The sequence below is a fragment of the Epinephelus lanceolatus genome, chromosome 6 (genome assembly GCF_041903045.1).
Source record: "Epinephelus lanceolatus isolate andai-2023 chromosome 6, ASM4190304v1, whole genome shotgun sequence".
Classification (NCBI taxonomy): Eukaryota; Metazoa; Chordata; class Actinopteri; order Perciformes; family Serranidae; genus Epinephelus; species Epinephelus lanceolatus.
The window spans coordinates 5,633,398-5,655,824 of NC_135739.1; the positions used below are offsets into that span (position 1 = coordinate 5,633,398).

The 22,427-nt window shown below is 43.4% G+C and overlaps 1 protein-coding gene across 1 annotated transcript in view; it reads left to right on the forward strand.

The window, feature by feature from the left end:
• The window catches only part of scfd2 (sec1 family domain containing 2), a 132,363-nt gene that overhangs the window by 992 nt on the left and 108,944 nt on the right, over positions 1–22,427 (forward strand). Inside the window, exons 2-4 of the mRNA XM_078168523.1 lie at positions 43–211; positions 12,906–13,033; positions 22,137–22,312. Coding sequence (XP_078024649.1) covers positions 43–211; positions 12,906–13,033; positions 22,137–22,312 — 473 coding nt within the window. The remainder of the gene's footprint in view (positions 1–42; positions 212–12,905; positions 13,034–22,136; positions 22,313–22,427) is intronic.

The window sequence follows — 22,427 nt, forward strand, 5'->3', positions numbered from 1 at the left end:
TGATGTTGATTTGTCACTGAAAATTTCATTTGTGGTTCTCAGGAGCTGTTGGTCACCATGGCGACAACCTAGTGGAGAAGATCCTGACTGTGCTCAAACCTTTACCTGGTCATGTGACAGATGTACAGGTGGACATGCTGGAGCTCACAAGTCTGCAGCGGACCCCTCACTCCCAGACCACCCTGGCCCCCGGCTGCCTCGCACAGTCCCAGTGAGTGCTTCTCTGTTTTTACCAGAGTTGATTTATAGCAACAGCCATTTTGTTCTTGATTAATTGTTGTTTCTGCGCACACATACCTGTTATAATCACCTTCCTGAGAGAGCTGGATGGGAAGTACTTTTATAAATACCAATCATTCATTGCATCTGTTTTCAGCCATGATTTGAAACAGTGTTCATTTCATTTTACTTTAAATGTGACCCATTAAAAGGAGAATACAAGTTTTATTGTCAAGAAAATATGAATATACATCTAGGGCTGCAACAATTAGTCGACTAATCGATGACTAATCGACTATTAAAATAATCAGTGACTATTTTAGTAGTCAATTAATCGGTTTGAGTCATTTTTCATAGAAAAGTACTATGAAAGTACCCCAAAATACTCTTATGGCAGCTTCTTACGTTTAAATATTGGCATCTTTACACACTCTCCCATGATGGTGAACTAAAACCCTTTGGCGTGAGTACGAAACAAGACATAAGATGACATCATTTTGGGGTTTGGGAGAGACAGACCGACATTTTTCAACATTTTAACACATTTTTCGATAAAATGATTAGTCGACTAATTGAAGAAATAATCGACAGATTAGTTGACAATGAAAATAATCATTAGTTGCAGCCCTATATACATCATCAATGAAGGACAACATTAGACGAGAGAAGTAAAGAACAGAAGAAAAGATAGAAAACACATTTTAGTAAGTCATCAGGAAGTCAAGGTTTTGGCTGGATAAAGACGTTTGCAGTTTGCTCTACACCTATACATATTGTACATATATTTATTCTTCTCAACTAAAATGCTTACATTTCCAATTTTTTTACTCTGTATGTACAATATTTGTGTTGACAGAGTTCAGGTTGTTCAGCTCACTTTTTTCCAAGACCCAATATGACATGATCACAGGGCAGAATTGGAGGTAATCTCTCTTGTGGCCTTGTGTTTTGCATAATAAGCCCCAATTTCTATTTGTTTTATTTTCAGGGAGTGGTTTCAAATCAAATCAAATCAACTTTATTGTCCCGAAGGAAATTTGTCTTGGGCACAAGTGCATGCTGTTGCAGATAAAAACAAACATTTAAAACATTGTGTGACAACAGTGTACAATTCATACAACAATAAACAATTCAGCACACATATTTGCAGACTGACATAACTGATTCCATCCCTGTTATCTTAAGCCAGCATTGCACAGTCCCCCTAAATAAATAGAAAATGGATAAAAAAAAAATTTAAATTTGCATGCACTAGTGAGTTTGTTCCCATCTGGAGGACAATATGGAATGTGTGATTTTTGTGTCTCTAATAGTGTGCATTAGTTAGGTGATAAATAATTTGTTAGTTATTTTTTAAGTCCATTTTTAATCAAACAACACTTACATTTAATGGGTCCAGCCACTACAGTGTGAGAATTTGCGGCTGATCATTGTAGTAAATCAAATACGCCAGGGTTTTAGACTCCAGACAAAACCAGACGTTTGAATCTGTCACCTTGGAAACTGTGATGGACATTTTTCGCTGTGTATTCCAATGCTTTTTAATCGAGTAATCCCTCCAGTTTCCTTTGGAGATATAGCCAGTAAAAGTGTATGTTTTACCACACTAAGTTTTAGCACACAAAGAACTGCACTTCCCTTTAGGCGAGTGCAAAAGACCCCACAAGCTTATCACATGTGTTGCAGTGTTAATTACGAGCAGGCACTCTGACTGGTTGTGGCTTATTCTGATTCTTTTGCCTGATACAGCCTGTCTTTGTGAAGTTTGCATTCTGGGTGCTCCAGTTTCCATCCAAACTCTCAAGACATGCAGGTTAGGTTAATTGGAGACTCTAAATTGCCTCAAGGTGTGCATGTGAGTGGGAATGATTGTCTGTCTACATGTGCAGAATTATGGCTTTAGTTACTGAGGAGCATGGCAAATATTTTTTTACCCACCTCTTCATGGAATATTCATCCTATCTCAAACGGGATTAATTCTTATCCACTGACAAGGGATGGGGTTCGTTAGCATGTCATCAAGTCTGAATCCAGTTCCAAATCCCTCATCTGATCTTTTTAAGTAGTTTGTGTGATGGAAAAGGAAGACAAGTACCTTACCAACTTGGAGCTGGCCATTGGGATCCATGCCTACTGCTGACACAACCACAGTACACATTTCTTCATACTTTCCCCACCTTGCCAAACCCACATATGCGCAAACACACTCTCACCAGACAGAGCCATCCCCTGCTGAGCGAGTTGAGTGGCACATGACCAACAGTAGGTGCCAGTGGTTCAGTGAAGCTCGCATCTAGCCTTGGCTGTGCAGATGCACGTGTTCGGCGCCTGCGGTGGGGCTGTTGTACATGGCAGGGATTAGTCCTACATCATGTGTTCCACTCCCGCTTTGCCCCTTCATGTGGTTTCAGGAGGAAAAGACTTTGACTTAGAAGAAGAGTGTTGTGGCCGGAGCTGTCATGCAGTGTGTCTGGCCGCTTTGAGTTCATGAAGAGGCTTACACATACGGTGACTGTAGCAGGGACCGTTAGGAGCTAGGTGGGAGGTTCTGCTGTCATGGAACCAGTCTTAGATCTTTCTAGTCACTGCTTTTAGACAGTGTGTAGTGTAGCAGATCATGTGAGCACAGCAGGAGCAGGTTGCACGGACACCCAGATGCAGGGCTGAAGTCTTGGACACGTCAACCAGATACATACAGTACACCCAAAAATGCATGTCTCAAGTCACTGTAGTTGCTCTGAATGTCTCCGTTGCACAAACACAGCTGAGTGGTCTCTGTAGTGTTGCATTTTGCATGCTCAATGCTCAGAGGTGGAATCTAAGTACATTCACCTAAGTACAAGTTTGAGGTACTTTTTAATTTCTACTCCACTACACCTCAGAGGGAAATGTTGTTCTTTTAACTTCACTACAATTATTTGTTAGTAAGGTATTAGTTACTTTACACAATAAGATTTTTTTTTTGCACACAGGTCACGTGAAAATATACAAATACAACTGAAACAATTGGCCGATTGATTCAAAAATTAACTGGCAACTATTTGGATAATTGTTTAAGTCATGTAAAAACATTTCATGGTCCCAGCTTCTTATTTTTCTTATTTTCATTATTAAAACATTATGTAAAATCTTCTACATCACCTACATCTACTTTTAATGCTTAAATACATTTCCAGATTGTACTTACATACTTTTATTTAAGCAACATTTTAAATGCTTTTACTAGTAACAGAGTCTTTTTATTTTACAGTGTGGTATTAGTACTTGTGCTTTATTAAAGGATCTTAATACTTCCTCCACCACTGTGGATGCTGAAGCAACAAACTTACCCTGTGTGTCTATAAGAAAGGGTTAAGTGTAAGATCATGGATTAGAGTTTGGGACTGGCGGCTGTGCAGAGGTTGAACTCCCGACAGCAATGCTTCCAATCACTGTTCCAGATCTTTTCCCCCAAAAATGTCTCTCAGCCAAACACTTTATCTCACAACATCTCGATGACCTGTTCAGATACACACCTTCTAGCAAGTGCTCGGACACAAACGGACAAGACAAAGTGTCGCTGGGATTAATAAGTAACGCAGCGAGGGCTTTGTTTGTGCGGAGTACATGTCTGATCACAGCCAGCAGGATCAGCAGGACTGTTATTGCCTGTGCTATCTCTGAGCAGATGGCCCAGTTGAGCCTTATCGCAGATGTTTAGGAGATGAAGAGCCGCCGAGACACTGCAAGAAAGAAGCCTAGAGTTCCCACTTTATGTAACTGCCTTTAAGTGCGCAGCCCACCACAGGCAGAGTTTGTGTCAATCACTCTAATATGTACAAGACAGGGCACTGCAAATGCATGTTTTTAGAAGTGTACTGTTCTTAAGCATTAATCTTTCCTAATTCTATGAAAGATACAAAAGCACACATTTCTAAAAGGGATTGTTTTCTTTGCATGATGTGAACTGTGCAAAGCACTAGACCCTTCTGGCTCTGTGTGGTTTCATTGTCTATATAATAAGTTCCCTCCCACTGGATGTTTATACACCTATGGTTTGTTGAGCTATTTTTAGCTCAGCCCACAGTGTGTTTTGATTGGTTTTGTTGTGTAGACCAGCTCAAGCCTTTAAATATTAGGTGCGGACCTGATTTGGACCTTTTGTGTGATATTTCCCTCAGTAATTCCAGGATATTTTTATAGATTACTGTGTCTTAAACATTCTGTTGGTGGTTGTTGACTCTAGCTCTCCTGTCAAGACCCCACACTTACTTTGCAATTACTGTCGTATTGTCTTTCATAACCTGGTGTGAATTTTCCTTATCCTACAACCTGACTTTCACTTTGTGGTTTTAGTGATCGTGGCCGAGAGGAAAGTATACTTTGTGTGGGTGTATACGCGCACACACATAGACTTTTTGCCAGTGCTGGTTTTTTGTTACTCCATTCCCACACTGTTGCATTCCTTTTATGCCATTAAATAGTGCCAGGATGCACAGATTTCTGTATGTAGAAGGAGTGAAAGTGGCAGGGGGAGGGTTGTTTTGTGTGCCCGTGTATGTGTTTGTGGTCAGGTACCTTCCAGCCCAGTCTATGTAATTTGCTGTGCTTGGCTGCACGGCCCTTGTGATCCTGAGGAGGACATATGAACCCCATTGGCAGAGGGCACCAAGTTTTCCTCAGTCTCAGACTGAACCCTGCACCCCCGTCATCTGGCCGCCTTCGACCTTGATCCTGTGGTGGGAGTGTGTGCCTGCGGGCAGCACCGAGTATGGGTGGCCAAGGTGCTCTGGGTCCGCTGCTGAGCTCGAGCCAGGCAGAGTAACCGACCGCACCCTGCCATGAGAAAACACCGCGAGGCTGCCATCTCCTCAAATCTGCCCAGCTCTCTTCCATGTGTACCACCAGGAAGGAGGGAAAACACCTATTTCTGTCCCAGCTGGGAAATATGAGCATGAACAAAAAGCCATGCATGCTTCTTTGAGTTCAGGCTGTATGGGAAAAGTAACAAAAACAGCAGAGATAGTGGAGTGTGGAGAGGAGAGAGCAAATGACAGACAGCTGAGAACGTCTAGCCCTGTTTTTACCTCACCAAGAATAAATAACTGCCCATATTTATTCTATGCTGGCGCCTTCTTGGGTAGAGATTGTTTTGCTGTATTAAACTTACTGACACTTGAAGTCTTACAAGTGATTTACAGGCTGAACAACAACTCTACTCCATCATTACAGTATAGTATGAGTCCATTACAGTCCTGCCTGTTGATTGCTGTATGATTTTAGGATTACAAGGTTTGTTTGAACAGGAACACAAGCACTGTTGAACAGTCATACACAGGATATTGATTCTGGCCAAACACCGGGATCCTTACATTGTATCTTGTTACAGGCTTAATTCTTAGAGTAACTGCCCTCCACTCTCACCATAGATGAAGCTGCAGCTGATGATAAATGTTACGCTGTGGGAAATGAATTGCAGTGCTTAAACAGTATCTGTGTGCGTGTCACACCACACAGGAAGCGCAGGTAGTCAGGCCCACAAGAAAGTGCTTCATCATCTCTAGAATAAAACTTTGCGCATGATGGAAATTGCAGCTGTGCTATACTTTAAGCCACAGATGTTAACTTAGAAAAATGACTTTTTGTCATGTGCTCAAACTCATTATAGCTGTTCTGAAAGAAGCTCATTCAATGGATAATCTGTCCCTCCTCCGCTCCCTACTGCCTCAGGGAGTCTCTAACGCAGCTGTCAATCATGTCAATCACTGCTCATGAAGTGTGGTCAAACTGCCAAATGCATTGCCAGTTTCTCACCTCTAATGTTTTCAGAAACATATTTTAGTGCACTGTGTAGTTGTAAAATGAGAACATATGCGGGCAGTGTTTTGTTTTGGCTCAAGTGTTTCTAACCTGGCAGCTGGGTCACACAAACTTTGTCACATCCTCCTGAGACCCTGTGTCCTCCTATGAGGACATCACATTTTGGGTTTACCAGACCTTGTACTTTATTCTGCTTAACGTAGGCCTGTTGTCCTCACTCGTGGACACTTTTTTGTGTCATCTAGTGGTAGTAAGACCAAGATACACAAATCTATCTAAAAACAAGATGGCAGCCATCTCTGCCAAGTCAGTCTGCAGTTGATCCTGACACAAAAGTGGGCAAGGTACAAAACCTGATCACATTTTATGGTTGAAACTTGTTTATTTATGATTGACACCGGTTGTAGTTTGATATGCCATACAAACTTTTACCAATTTTAGCAACAGTAACAAGCTAAGATAGGAGTACTCCTTTGTAGACATTAGGAATTTATTATTAGCTCGTTGAAGGACATTGGGACTTCATTGTTGTTTCATTTGAGGACACTGGGACTTATTTATCATTGACAATGTTTAGACTTTTCTACTTATCAGGTCACACCAATCCCAAACAGCTAGGAGAAATTAAAAATGCATACCAAACAAAAGTCCGGGTCACAGGAGGATACTACAGCTTAGCAACAAGCTCAACAAGGCATTAGAGTTGGCAGTAGAATATCTTTTTTTTTTCCTTCACAGATTCTCTGTCTCGTATGAAAAAAATAAAACAAAAAGTTATAGGTAATAAAAGTTACCAACTACAACTTTAAGTGAGAACCAATCTGTGACTAAAATAATCACAGTTTCAGAGAAGAGGACCAGCTCTCCCTCTGAGCCAAATGTGTCTGTGTGAGAGCAACGGAGTTCGGTTGCTTTCATCTAATAATTTATCACACTGATTTTTATCAAGACTACCCTAAAGGTCAATGATAACTCAAACAGAGATAAACAGAGTTCATATCTGTTGATTTTGGTAGTTATTTATAGGAGATGCAGGGATTTAGCTATATCTTAGGATTCAGTGAGCTGACATGTCCCCTGGCCCGTTCTCAGATGTTGTGTCTCTGTTTCTTCCGCTGCCTAACTCTGTTTTCTCCCCCCAGTGTAGAAGGTATCTCATCCTCAAACCCCACAGTACATCAATCAAGTAGATTACTTTCACCTGAACAACTTGTACTCCATGTTCCCATCAAGACTGAGATAACATAACCTATTCTGTCTTGTACGCTGTCTTCTTCTCTGTCATTTGATATTCACAGCAGAAGGCACTTTCTGTTTGGGAAAGAGTGTGTGTGCATTTATTCAGTAAGTTGATAAAACACCCCCCAAAGATGGCACTTTACATCCTCCAGTCCCACTCGTTCAAAGAGCCCCTACTGCTGGCTTTCATTTGAAATGGTAAACTAGCAAAGGCGCATGAGGGGAGGAAGAAACTCCCGCATCACCCCCCGTGCAGCTCCTTTCATTTCTCACCTTCTTTCATATTTTACCATTCTCTCTACACTGCAAAAGAAGAAGGTTTCTCACATTTTTACCGCATTATTTTTTTGAATAATTGATATAATTTCCCATGTGCATTTTATAAATGCAGCCAACATCAAATTTTATGACTTTCTGCACATGCTTGTTGGCGTTATTCCAAGTTTTCTCTGTAAATGTGCATAGTCCCACTGTGTAAATGATACATATACCTTCATTTAACACACCTCACATGTAAATTAAAGGAAATACCCTGCAGTTGCAAGTTTTTTTTCATTTAAAAACATAATTCGTAATTGCAAAGGGTGTTGTATGTGTTGTACAATCATGTATTTTAATATTATTTTTCTACTTTAGTCATTAAAAGTACACATGGAGTCATCACTGAATTAGAAAGGTCAATGAGAGCTCCTGATTCGTCTGCATTGATGTTTAATTTTTAGTGCACATCTCCCCTCCTCTCCTCACTTCCTGCTGAACTCCTCTTCCCTCTTTTTCTTTCCATATAAAAATCTGCTGGGTCATTTGTCCCTCTTGCCACACAGACACTCAAGGCCAGGTCTGGTTTTGGTCCACCTCCCTCTGTCTCCCCTTCGCATGTACATGAGGATGTTTACAGGAAACCGACAGTGTTTTGCCCCATTAAACACACTTCATAAATTAACTCACTTAGGGATCGGGCTGACCTCGCACAGTCCTATTAGGCTGAATCTGTTCCATGTAGACCTGATGGAAAGAACACACACATCATCTGGATCATCTGCACTGGGATTCTAAACTCTTTTTATTGATTTTACACCAGTATTATGGATACTAAGCAATAACATATCTGAGATGTTGAGAAAATGAACCAAACCAATTTACTCATACCCTGATTTTGCATATCCACACACCCCTCCCACCCATCCTGCTGGTTACAGATTTCAACAGAATTAATTCAAATTAGAATTTTAAAAAAAGGGGAATTAGATTTGTATAGTGTACCCTGAAAATAACCGCACACAGTTTTATCTGTGTTGTACAGATGCAGACAAAAACCAGGAAGTGGTGTCAAATATTTATGAGGTTTGACCAGTAATGTAAAGGCTCTCAGGTAAAGGTTGTACAAGTGAGGCTTCTGAAGTTAAAGGCAACCAGATTAGCTGTTTTACATTTACCGCTAGTAGTATCTCACCATGTGCATAGTTTTGATTTTATCTGCAGAGATATAAAATATGTTTCTTAGAGATTTCTGCCACCATTTTTTGTTTCATTCATGCTGCTAAAAACATTAAAGGTATACTATACAGAAATTGTTGGCTACTGTTTGTACACAGTGGAACAGTAGTGCAGTGGTTAGCATTGTTGCCTCACCAGGAACCAAAAGGGTTCCTCGTTCGAACCCTGGGGTGTGGAAGCCCTTCTGTGCAGAGTCTGCGTGTTCTCCCTGTGTCAGCGTGGGTTTTCTCCGGGCACTCCAGCTTCCTTTTTAGTGACTCTAAATTGCCCGTAAGTGTGAATGTGAGTGTGAATGGTTGTCTGTCTCAGTGATAGTCTGGCGACCTGTCCAGGGTGTACCCCACCTCTCGCCCAATGTCAGCTGGGATCCAGCCACCCCCCCCCCCCCACCCCACCCCACCCCCCGATCCCATAGCCAGATATACTCAAAAGGAAAATGAACACAAATGCATGAAATGTAAGAGAAATTAGTTCCGTTGTTATGCTGTAAGCTTCAAAAAAATCTATCTCTCTATGTCTAATCTTCTCCATTTGGAGATGGTACAAGACTTTCATTATCCAATGACTAAATGTTGGTGCAATATGGTCTTTTCATTCAAATAATATCAGTCGTCTGGCCAGAAGAGAACAGAAGGCCAACGTGCTGATGTCCTTGCTGTTGACAAGGGCGTCTCCCGAAGCCACATCAAACAGTGCAGTTAATTGAGAAGGCTCAAATGTTTTTCCAGATATTTTAATGAAGGTCTCAGAGATGGTTTGCCAAAATGTGAAAAGCCTTGGACATGTCCAAAACATGTGCACCAGCATGTGGAGCCTGCCTGCATCCATCACATGTGGGATCTAATGTCAACTTTAATCTTAGAAAGTCTGTCTGAAGTCCAGTGCAGACAGTGCACAATTTGGAATTGAAAACAGCATGTTTAAGACATATTGAGAAGATTCTCTGTGTTATTCTGCGGCAAATTGATTCATCCTAGTCTGTTTCCCGTCTATTTTTAAGGAGTGGTCGCTCCCTTTTCATAATGTGCCGACCTCACCTGTGTGCTGTGCCACGGAACGTCCCAGACACAGTAAGATAAAAAGAAAAGAGAAAAAAAGAAGAAAGTACAGGCAGAGGGCAGGGTCTCTGCAGATAAATACACTGCCACATACTTCTAGTGGATGATCGATGATCGGTCATCTACCAGTCAGATGGTTGGTGGTTCGATATACCTCTACTGGTGTAGTCTTCATGTCGAAATGTCCTTGTTCTTGACTCTGAAATCCAAATTGCTCCTGATGGCTGTACCATTGGTGTGTGATTGTGTGTGAATGACCAGGTGGCACCTTGTATGGTGGCGTCGGTCACCAGTGTATGACTGTGTGTGTGAATAAATGGGTGAATGGTGCTTGTGTTGTAAAGCACTTTGAGTAGTTGCTAAGACTAGGAAAGCACCACATAAATGCAGTCCATTTACCATTCATAAGTTATGATTAAGAGGGATTACGTTTGTATGAGTCTATGCATAGTTTTTTAGGGAAATCCTGCAAATTATACCTTTAAAAAATCCTCTACCTTCACAGGAACATTAAAACAAGTCTGGTTACTCTCATAAAATTAACATAACAGTTTTCACTCGAATGTTTTTCTTGGACACTTATCTTAAAAAGTGGTCATTCATAACAGTAAAGCTGAGCACTATCAGAGTTAAGTAAGAAAATGTGTCATTTGGGTGAACTGACCCTTTTAAGAAATTTGCCACCCCTCTAAGAGGCCTCATCGATCATACAGTATGTATGTAGAATGACTCACTTCTGAATCATGTTATGAATACTCAATTTTGCGGTACACGCTTGCTCGTGTGTGTGTGAGTGGGCCTCAGAGTAAAGAAATAAACACCGAAGTGTGTGTGTGCACATACACACGTATGTTGGACCAAATGTTAAGGGGGCCACAGGATGGGGAGTAAATTTAAGAAATCCTGAGTCAGAATGGTTGGAGCCATTCTTTTCTGCTGCATCACGCTCTTCCAGGAATACTATCCCCCTCCTCACCCCCACACTCATTAAGGAGTTGGACCTGGTCAGAGGTATTTCATCACTTTAATGAGGGTACGTGTTCGTTCTTTCTCGTGGTACGCACATCTCTCTTCAAGTTATAGTATTTGCTGCTTAACTGCCTTTTAATAGTACGGCACTTATTACACATGTAGTGGAATTTAGTTTGGGCATCTAAACTCACCAAACACACCCATTCAGTCTGTCCAAGTCCAAGCCAGAGAGGACATTCAGTGTGGTGAACACAAGTCAAGAGCAAGACTGCCCCCTTCAGTCTGTATCAGAGCATCCTTTTCACCAGACAGAGCCTCTCTGCACTTAATGCTCACAGATGGCCAGCGACACGCGTCCCACATTCCCAGCCCCAGCCCCCCCCCCCCCCCTTCCATAGTAGAGTAGTTACTCAACAAGGTTCCTGGCTGGTTATGGAGCCTGTCTCACACCCTGCCAGTATAAACCTCACCCCTCACCCTTTGGCCCAGCTCGAACCCCCGCCTTCGTCTGACCAAATGGCCCAGGGATAGCGCCAGGGGAGTGGGCCTGCAGGCGGGGGGGTGGGAGGTGGGGGGGCTGGATGGGCAAAGAGCCAAATTAGAACCATATTTTATCTGCTTTCTACTGAGGTGCTCCATCTTCCAAGAACACACACAAGGATGCACGGGGTTGTGTGCAAACATATACAGATGCATGTGTACACACTCTCAAACACACGCACGCATGACTGCTCACATATGGCCTGGTCAAGTCACAGTGTTGGTATTTCAACCATGACGAGTATGCGGGACTTCATGGTTTGCGTAATCGTAGCAGTTCTAATCAAGTGCATGGGAGGTGTTTTTCTGAATGATTTAGAGAAGTGTTTTCCAGCAATGACACCATGTCAGCTCTTGACCAATAGATCCAACGCACTACTTCCTATCCATGTCTTAATCACAACTTAAGCAAACCAAGATATTGTTGTTAAGTACCTCATTTATTTTCTTTTTCCTTGTCATTTTTTTTTTCATACTGTATGAGTTTGTATATTAGACTCTTGTCCAAGGCTGAGTCGTGTTCGCCGGTCTTTGTGTCTGGTTCTAGTGTGAAGATGGCGGGTGTCCCAGTGTGAGCCCCTCTCCTCCCCATCTAGCCCCAGCCCAATGTCTGGAACAGATTACATCTGATATTAAACACATGGCAGTTAGAAAGGAGAAAAGGCGAGAGAAGAAAAAAAGTAAAAGAGAAAAAAAAGAAAGAAAGAAAAAGAAAAACAGAGTGGATTTGTCAACGAGCTCCCTCCTACCTTCCCTCTCTCTGTCCTTAGCCCCTTTTTCTCTCTTTGTCTCATTCTCCTTTTAGTGTCTGGTCACTCCTGAGAGTACGGAGAAGATCATGTCCGCTTGTCAGTTGTGCTGTCAAAGGCACAGACAGAGATGTACGCTTTTGATGCCCTTTTATTCAGCCAGCAAAGTGTCAGTGCCTTGCACAGGGCAAGAATTCTAAAAGGAGAAGCCAATTGTGTTTGCAGCTTGAACTCAGATACAGAGCCCATTTTATCAGGATAAAGTGTCACTCTCTGGAAAGCTAAAGATGATGTAGCTGCTCAGCGACACTCTTTGTTTCTTTCATGGCAAGACTTGAAGCTGTTTCCACTGCTTGTGGCAGATGGAAGTAGTCTCACACACATGCCTCGTCCTCAGTCTCCCATTAGAGACGTGGATCACTGTGTTTCATAACCTAGCGGATAATGAGACGAGGGACTGAGATGGTATCAAGAGGAGCCTCGGTCTCCAGGCTCTGCTGCTTTGCCACTGATGTAAGAACGGCACAGCACAGACATTTAAGGTGGATTGAGAACATTCCTGATGTTCCCTTTGCTAATTTCAGCTTTTTCCTGTGAGGGGTCCCACAGGGGAGTCACCACTCCCCGACCAGCAGGCTCTCCATCACCCAGACGAGAGCCCAATCACGTCCGTGTTGTCCCTTTTGTGTTAATACCCGAGTCCCGGTTGCTCTAAACAAACAACAGCAACAGTTGCTCAGCTTGTTTGTGCTGAAAATCACTGTTCATGTCTACCACAGTGTTTTTTTCCTGCTCGTGAATAAATGAAGTGTCTGATTGTTTTTCCTACCAGGTCTCCTGCAGCACAGTCACTATGGGAGGCCATGCTGATCAGTAAACACAAAGAGGGGGTGATGGAGGTCCGTCGGCAAATAGTGGAAGCAGCCAGCAAGGAGAAGCTGCCAATCAAGATGAGCATGGGTAAGATGGATCAAAGTAAACATTTTGTTTTCCTGATAAAACAAAACCCAAAATACAAAAAATAGCTAATAAACATGAGCATCCACATCAAATAAAAACACCTTGAGTCACAAATAATTTTCTTAGAGAGAAGTGTGTGTAGTGTCTTGTAGCAGAACCATAGCGCCCCCTACTGAGATCCAGCTTCTCTGCCTTGCAGTGTATTTGCCCATGTGGCCACAGAGGAAATCTGAACCACATGTTGGCTCTATGACATACACTCACACACACACACACACACACACACACACACACACACACATGCTCCCTTGCACACACACTACTTTTGAAAACTTTTGTTGTTTGGTAATGAAGCAAAGGGGGCTGAAGCAAGGGGTAAAAATATGTGCAGGCACGCAAAAATAAAGTCATTACATGCACAAGTATACAGTACCCTCGTGCACGTTCATCTTTATGCTGCCCTCTGACTCACATAGCTAATGGATGTACTACACTCACACAAACACACACACACACACAAACACACACACACACAGGGCTAATATGCAGGTTAGCATCTGGCAAAACAGGAGGGGGTTAAAAGGGAGGGGCATTGTGGTCCCTCAGCGCCTATAATCTTTGAGGTAAAGAAGGTCTCGTCTCTCGTAATGAGCAGGTTGTAATATGTTGGAGGTCACACATGCATATGCACACACACTCTGCCAAGCATCTGCGTACACGCGTTGGTTTCCTTTCACACATTTGTGCTAAACAGCACTCTCTCTATAAATCTGCTAGGTTGTGGATTTATTTAGACAAATGCACACCGAGCAGAGATAGAGCTGCAGAATTAGAAGGAACAGAGAGATCAGGAGTGACAGTGAAAGCAAGAAAGTTTGAAGAAGGTGGAGCATTAAAGCTGCTCCTGCCTGCTGACTGACAGTCTGTTGACTTAATGTCTTTCCTGAGAGAGAGAATAAGAGACAAGCGGGGAGAGAAGGGGGCACTGTCAGGGTCCTCGCAAACTGAACCTTTATAACCCCACTGGCACAGGACCAGACTCAGTGAAGCCCCCCTGAGCTCCCAGCGCACCCCCCACACAGTTCCCATCCTGCCCACCAGCACCACCGGCTGGGTTCTCAATCCATCATGCTCCGCTCATATGAGACCGAGCTAAAGCCAGTAACACAAAACGCTTAGCATTAATACCTATCTGCTCTGTCGGTGCCCACTCACTCTCTAGGAGAGAAGAATTTTCCACTGCATTCTCACTCTTGCGGGTTTATGCAGATCAGTGGAGAAAATACTGTATCAGGATAGTGCAGGCCCGCGTTCTCACATACACACTGACTGAACTTGGCTTCTTTTCATCTCAACAGGATAAGATCATCCAGAGAGAGACAGAGAAAATAATCCATTTCTCAGAGCCTGAGTATGACCCGTCAGGTTTCTCATAGCACAATAGGATGATGAAATTCCCTCGCTGTGTGTGTGTGTGTGTGTGTGTGTGTGTGTGTGTGTGTGTGTGTGTGTGTGTGTGTATGTGGTTATGTTATGCGGTTGCGTCCAGCGAGTCCAGTGTTTATCTTGGGTGTTTTTGCTCTTAGCGGGGAATTAGTTAGACAGCTTTGGTTTCATTGTGCGTAAAAGTGCGTTTATCTGTTCATCTGCGTGTGTGTATGCACGCAAATGTGTGCGTCACAGGGTTATACGGTTTGTGTATGTTTTGCACGCACCGATACTGCAGTGTAAATGAGATGTGTTGACAGGGCCTTTCTTCCTGTGGTGCACACTGCTCTTTTAACAGCAGAGATGAACGAGCCTCGAGCAGACAATTTATTGTATTCATCATTTCAAGCAGTGAGATTTTGGTGGAGTGTAATATCACAATAGTTTCAAATAAGTATTCATGTTTCACAGTGTCATCTCTCCTTTTTTAAATCATAATTTAAATGACAATCACAATGGGTTTTGTTAAATGGCAGAAAGGCTTTGCACTTCATCTAGCTCCATTTTGATAACGAATATAACTCTAATTTGGGGTGTAAAAGACGTTACCTCAACTTTGTGCAGGCATATGAAAGACAATGTCATCATAGAACACAACGTATGGACATTTATTTCAGCAGAAAAACAAAATATATAACCAATATTCAAGCAGAAAAAATGTTGCCATAGTACATTTCTGCAAACCACGGAGATGTTACATTTAGATGTTATTTATTATGTAGTGGATACATTGAAACTTGAAATTGAAATTTTACATTTTAGCAAAGCTGTGGTTAATGTGAAGTTAGGTTTAGGCACAAAACCGGAAAAAATATATGGCTGAAATTACCCAGTACTGGGGGCTCAGTCCCAGCAGGAACATAAGTGTTACTCTACGTTCAAACCACAAGCTTCCAAAGAGGCAAAGTCTGTCGCGGACGCCCAAGAAGCACGACTGTCAAAAATATTTGTGGCAGCTTTGGTCACTCTAGTCGCTCATCACGTGAATCATTGAATGTTCGATCGTGCTCGTCAATTTAAAGGAGCTGCAAAGCGAACTACTGGCTTGAAAGCAGCGTAGTTGCTGCTTGCTGTTGTCCAGTCAAAAAGCTCGTAGTTGGCCTACACAAAGTTATGTTTGGTCAGTGAAAACAGAAAACGTATGTCATCCCACTCAAACCAAGCAAGGAAGACTTGCATGCTACGTCACAACATTAGCCTGCAATTCTCTCCTCTATTACAAACATTACACACTTTACTCACCACACCAACCGACTACCTCTGCGACGCGGTCCCAAGCCTCATTCTCCTTATTTTGGTCTCTGTAACCGAACAGCTACACATTATAAAAGGACTGAGTGGGCGCGAACGAAAGTAATAAACTTTTCGACATCCATTGTCGGAACAAGTGTGCTGTAGGAACCAAAGTTACATGGCTTGTTCTCTGGGACCTGCTTCATCGAAGCACGTCAGCATTCCAGGCAGGAAACGCAGCGTTGTTTCTGTGAAAGACAACTGCTTTTTGTGCCACTATCACACCGAAAAAACAGCAATGGGTCGCTACAAAACACATGTTTCGTGTTTAAAAAGCTACTGGAAACACAGCAGTGATTCACTTTATCACAACCCTGTTTTTGTTGCTCTCAAACATTGGTCTGCAGTGGTCTGCAGCTTGGTTGGCAGCTGTTTCGCCTAGGTGACACGCCATCCACCATCCCCTCAACCTCCCAAAGTCAGCTCATATACTTCTTCATTCGAATCACGTCGTGCAGTTGTACCATATATGTGGTTTGCAGAAACATACAATGCCAACATTTCATCCTGGCAACTGGGCTGAAATATTTAGAGTAATCAGTCAACCGACAATGACAGTATTATCAAATGTGTTTTAGTTGGATCATGTCATTCCAAAACCTCTCACACACATTGCTAAACTCAAGTCTTTGTTACTGTTTTTAAGCATATAAAACAAAACAAAAAAAACAAAACAGTATGAATACAAGAACAGGACCGTAATAAAATCTGATTTTATTTATGATAATCAAAAGTTAGTCCAGTGATGGGAGACAAAGTACTGTTTTGAATTGTGTCACCATCACATACTGTACAGATGATGTATATTTTTTCAAACCGATATTTCAATCCTCAAATCATTCACTTACATTTTTAACTGAAGAGGAACCTCAGATAAAAACGCCTCTACGACACTTAAGAGGAGTAATGTGATGGTGTAGCTTGTGCTCTCCTGTTCTTTACAGTAGAGTCTTAAAAGGGGCCCCAACATGCATCCACAAATAAAAGCACCAGGGCTTTCCTCATCTTAGAGCGCATAAATAAAAGTCTCTTAGCCTTCCTGTGTCCTCTATCCACGTAGAGTTACTTATGAGGCTGTCCAGCTGCTGAGGTCGGCCACCACTCAGCTCCAAACTGACATCACTTAGCCTGTGAGTAACCCTGTGCACCTAGAATGCAAGTCATCTTCCAGTAACATGACTAAATCATTGTTGGCCCCTGCACTTCTTTGCATTGTTCGGGACTTTGATCATGGCTGAGCATCAATTGCCACTTCTGCACATCAGGCTAAAATGGGCAGCAGCTCAAACTGTTTATAGCAGAGGGCTGAAAATGTGATTTGTTTTATGGCGGGTGCTGCAATGAATGCACCCTGAAGAACATTAAAATGGCTTAAAGGTTCAAGTTTCTACTGCTCTAGGTGCTGTGCAAGAAGCAGCACAGTATGTTGTATAAAAGCTTTGGGTTTATTGCGCTGGTGAACAAAACAGACATGATAATCATTTAGATAACTCCATATTGCATGTGTACATTATCTAACCAACTGAACACTACGTACGACACATCATACTGACCAAAGTTTAAAGGGACAGTTCACAGTTCAAAATCAAAAATACATATTTATTTACTCTTACCTGTAGAGCTATTTATCAGTGTAGATTGTTTTGGTGTGAGTTGCTGAGTGTTGGAGATATCAGCCATAGAGATGTCTGCCTTCTCTTCAGTATAATGGAACTAGATGGCACTCAGCTTGTGGTGCTCAAAGTTACAAAAAATTACAATTGTAAAACTCACCAGCAATGTCTCTTTACAGAAATCATGACCCATTACTTAAAGCCGCTACGAGGAACCTTTAACTGGATATGCAAAAGTCTCTTGTTTCTGCTGATGTCTGTGCGTGACCTACAACAGCAAATGAGACCATCGGTGTGAAGATAAGCTATTTCTATATAGTGTATATCCATACCTTTATGAAACTGTGTCCGGGTCCGCACCAGGTCGCTACCAGGACGAAGCAATTTACGGCACTCAGACGGCACACGTCATCTTACCTAGCTGCTTACATTTATAGTGACTCTTATAAATAGTCGCTATTCCTCCTCCTCGACCCGACGTCCGCGGGGAGTTAAAATAGCAGCAGTCATCGGGTAAAAGTTCTGTGAAAGCACTGGACTCACCAACAGTCAGCCACGTCTCAGTCACACAGAGAAAATCCAATCCTCGGGAAGTCAGGAAATCCTTCAGGATAAACGTTTTGTTCGCTAGCGATCTAGCATTTACCAGCCCAATCCTGGCAGGAGCTGGCGGGTCCACAACGTTAGCTGTCCGGGGAGCCACACACAGAGGATGCAGGTTGCGCAGATTCATGAGGGGACGAGGAGAGCAGGGGCCGCGGGGCTGGAACACCTCATCCGGGCCGACGACAGGTACCAGCCAGGCGTCAACAGGGTCCAGCGAGTGCCGAGAAATAAAGAGGCGAGGCACCGCTCCATACTCAGTCCAAGAAGCCGTGGAAATGCTCGCTAAACAGGCCTTCAGCCTTACCAGCCGACTGCTGCGTTTACCCCGGCAGCGGTGGCACTTACGCTGGAGAGGTGGAGCTGGGGCGCAGCAGAGGTGAGCTGGGCTCCCCGATAGGAGCGGGGACAAAGTTTTCCCGTCTTGTTGTTTCATTCATCCCCAAAACAAAAACATGCGCGAGCCAGGTAAGCGTCTTTACAACAATACGCGTTAGAGCTCATGGGAAATGTAGGCTTCATTCCGGCAAAACACTACCGCATTTGTCCACAGGGTCGCCAAAATCAACTCAAAATGAAAGTTCCTTGTAGGGGCTTTAAGATAACCCACAGACCTTGTTTTGAGCAGTTTCATTTAGGAGCTATTTTCTTTCTACTGAACTACAACCATCAACCTTATCACTGTGCAGAAGGAAGCGTGCATCTACTTTTTACACTGCTATGCTAAACCTGGCTTTGGAAACCTCATCAACTGAGGCTAGCAAGCCCCTAACTTAGTGCCCTTTCCCTGCGTGTTAAATTAGACGTAAGAAAAGTGCCTGGACTTCCCTGGGTGAGTGGTGGTGAACATATCCTGCCATGTCACCGCCAGACCAACGCAACCAGCCCACTCGGACTGGACAACTCCGCTGGACACCCTTCAGGTGCTGTTCCGTCGGACCAGTCAGTAGAGCTTAGATTCTCTGCCTGAGCCCGAACCCGACCCGACCCGTGAGTTGTCGACGGTGACAGCGTGTGTCTCAGCTTCGTCAAGTGTACCAAGTGCAGCACAATGCTGGTATATGACAGCAAAAAGACAGGGACCTCAACACTTAAGAGGCACATGACGAAGGCTTGCCATGGAAAGAAAGGCGAGAGTCAGCCTTCAATTGTCGGGTTTAAACTGGGTTTGGGCTCATAAGTACAGTTAAAGGGATGGGCCGGGCCGGGACGGGCTCGGACAGAACATGCACGGGCTCGGGTGGGGTCGGGCTGGTTTTTTTGGGCCTGATCTAAGCTCTACCAGTCGGCCAGCTTGCTCTTCTTCCTGGTTGTTCAGAGTGAATGTGTATTTACATGGATCATTTTATGGTGGCATGTCAAACACTTTCTCAGCCTCTTTTGTCTTCAGAATGTCTTGCCTTTGGCGTCTCCCTCATGCCGTGCCCGCTCAGCTTGAAGGCCTCTCCAGCTCTCCCTCCAGGTGCAGCTAATAACAGCTAATGCGTCATCACCACCAACCCCCAAGTGTGACGTCAGTGCTGACCCTGTCTACTACCACCTGGCTAAACCACACCCACAAGACATTCATTAAACCACCAATAAAGCTATCATAACACAACTGCTGGCTCACCTAGCACCACTGAGCGAGGTACCGTTACACTTCAGCGGAGGAGGACGCCCTTAATGTTTACATCTCATGCTGTCACAAGCCTCCTATCTGTGAGTCGATGCACACTTCCTTCTGTGCGGTGATACAGTTGTCAGAAAATAGTTCTTACATGAATCTGCTCACAACAAGGTCTGTGGATTATCTTGAGTAACCATGTCATGATTTCAAAGGCTTTTTTTTGCACCACAAGCTAAGTGCCATCTCTTTCTATTATATTGGAGAGAAGGCAGACGTCTCTACGGCTGATATCTGCAACACTTGGCAACTCACACCAAAAACAGTCTAGACTGATGAAAAGCATTAAAGGTGAGAGGGAAATAATGTGTTTTCTGTTTTAGGGTAAACTGTCCCTTTAAACTTTCACTGTCATATTAAAAACTTGTTTGTTTTCGGACACCAGAAATTAATAGTGTATATTTCAATGCGCTAAAATTAGCTGAAAAACACCAATAGTCATACAGTGTTTAATATGCCTTATGAAGACTGTTGTTTATCAGACGATACAGCTGACATAGAAAAATCAATTCAAGGCACAAGTGCAGTGTCTTCTTACATCAACATGTCTTATTTATTAGAGGCAGAAAATTAGAGCCTTTCCAGTTCTGCTATTCCTGCAGAAATACCCCAGTTTGAGACCATCGCTCAGCTGACAGATCATCTCCCTGAGATTCGTTTTGCATCTGGCAACAAGATGCCTGAGGAATCACAGAGCAGTTTTGAGGGAAGTTTAGTGACATAGATAAGAGCTAAGGAGGCTCAGCCAGGGCTGTTTGATTGTGTAATGGAGACCAGGCTTTTGTGTGGCCTTCTCATCTTAAGTTCTTTTTTTTGGGGTGTTTTTTTCCCAATGTCTTACATTTTCTCACTCTCGCTCTCACATGATCTCCCCGAGCTGTAAAGTCTGATTATATTTGGCCTGTAGTATGCCATTCTTTGGTCGCCCATTCTCGGGCGAAATTATGCTTGGCCCTCGCTTTGGACATGTTTCCTGGTTCTGTGCTGAATTATGGTTGGCACATCAAGCTTAGCGAACCTTGGTTATGCTGCCAGGATTTTATGGCTGGATATGTTCACAATAGAGCTTTTCAAGATTTTGAATACGTCTGGACTGAAGCTCATTCTTCAAAAAAAAATACTTTTATTTCAGCAAGAAAGTTAATACCCTTTTGTAGACATCATACAGTCAAGTGCCGCACAACATACTGACGCTTTCACTTCGGCTTGGAAAACACGTCTCCCAATAGGCGAGCTTGCAGAAATTTATTTTGCTGTCAGGTTTACTTATCAGCTGCCCTGAAAATGAGTTTTTGTTCGTAGCTTCCCTGGATGATTACCTCTAAATTTCTGTCTGAAAACATTCCACATCCATAGACTTTGTCATCCAGTCAAACAAAGTTTTGTAAAAAAGGTGTTGTCTTTACATTTTTTACGTGACATGGCTCCCTATTGTGTCCAGTATTCTGGAGATTTCTGCTCCATTTTTCATCCCGGCTGTCTGTTTCTCTTCGAGTCATGTGTTTGGCCCCGCTAAAGAAAACATTGGCCATGTAGTCCAACAGGAAATACTCCCACATCTGGTGCTGGTTCAGAACATCAACATGAAGAAGTAGGCTTTATGGGGAGTTAATGTGTGCCCCCTCTCTATCCCAGCCCCTCGTACCTCCAGGCCACTCTGCGCACCCCCTCTTTTTAGCACCCTTTACCTCCTCTTCCTGTGTCTCTGTGAATCTTCGTGGGAGTGGCGGCAGAAGCAGAGGGTCCTGTGAGGAGTCCAGTCTCTCTCTCTGCTGCCTCTATAAATGTTCAAAGACAACCTCTGATTTACACTTATTAGTCACACACAAAATGGGCACTCAGGACCTCTTATCGGTCTTCCTGCACCTCTGCTATATGTGGACGTGCTGGAGCACACAGACATACGCAGTGATGTTTTGTCAGAGACTGTGACTCATGTAAACTTCTCACTGACAGCAACTCTCCACCTGAAGCTTACATACAGAGAGAATATTGCTTCCTGTCTGGCACAGCCACACACACACACACACACACACACACATACACACACTTCTTCGCGGCTCTTGCTTTCTCCCAGCCTGTGGCATTTTTGCTCATTAAGATAATATTATGGTCTGTCCTGGTATCAGTCATTCCCCTCTGCCCTAAGCTGAGTGTATGATAGTTATTAAAAAGGCTGTTATGCTGGGAAAAGGTTGTCTATTTATTCTGTTTCGCTCTTCCCATCAGGAGGAATAACTGTGTGTGTGAGTGTGTGTCTGTGTGTGTGTGTGTGTCCTGTGCAACCTTGTACAATTATTTATAACAGATGGCACACAAAAGACCATCAGGCCAACAGTCAGACTACAGTTGTGAATTCTATGAACTTTATGATGAATAGTTTTGATTGATGAATTTGTGATGGCTCCCCTCATACTAACAGATTCTTGCCTCCTCTCAGGCCGTGTGACCCCCGAGCAGCTGTGCTCCTACATGCAGCTGTTCCGGAGCAGTTGGGGGGCGCTAGAGAGTCACTGCGGGGTGCTCCAGCTGGGCCTGGCCACGGCCCAGGTGCTCCGCCATCCCGGCCTGCCCCGCTGGGACGCCTGCCTGGCCTTCGAGAGGCTGCTGCTACAGGTCCGTACTCATCTTACACAAACCTATTGTCCATATGCGTTTTTTGCGATGAAAGCTCCTTTCAAAATAGGATTATATTCACCACAGATGTTAGCAGTTCTCCTTTTTAATATCA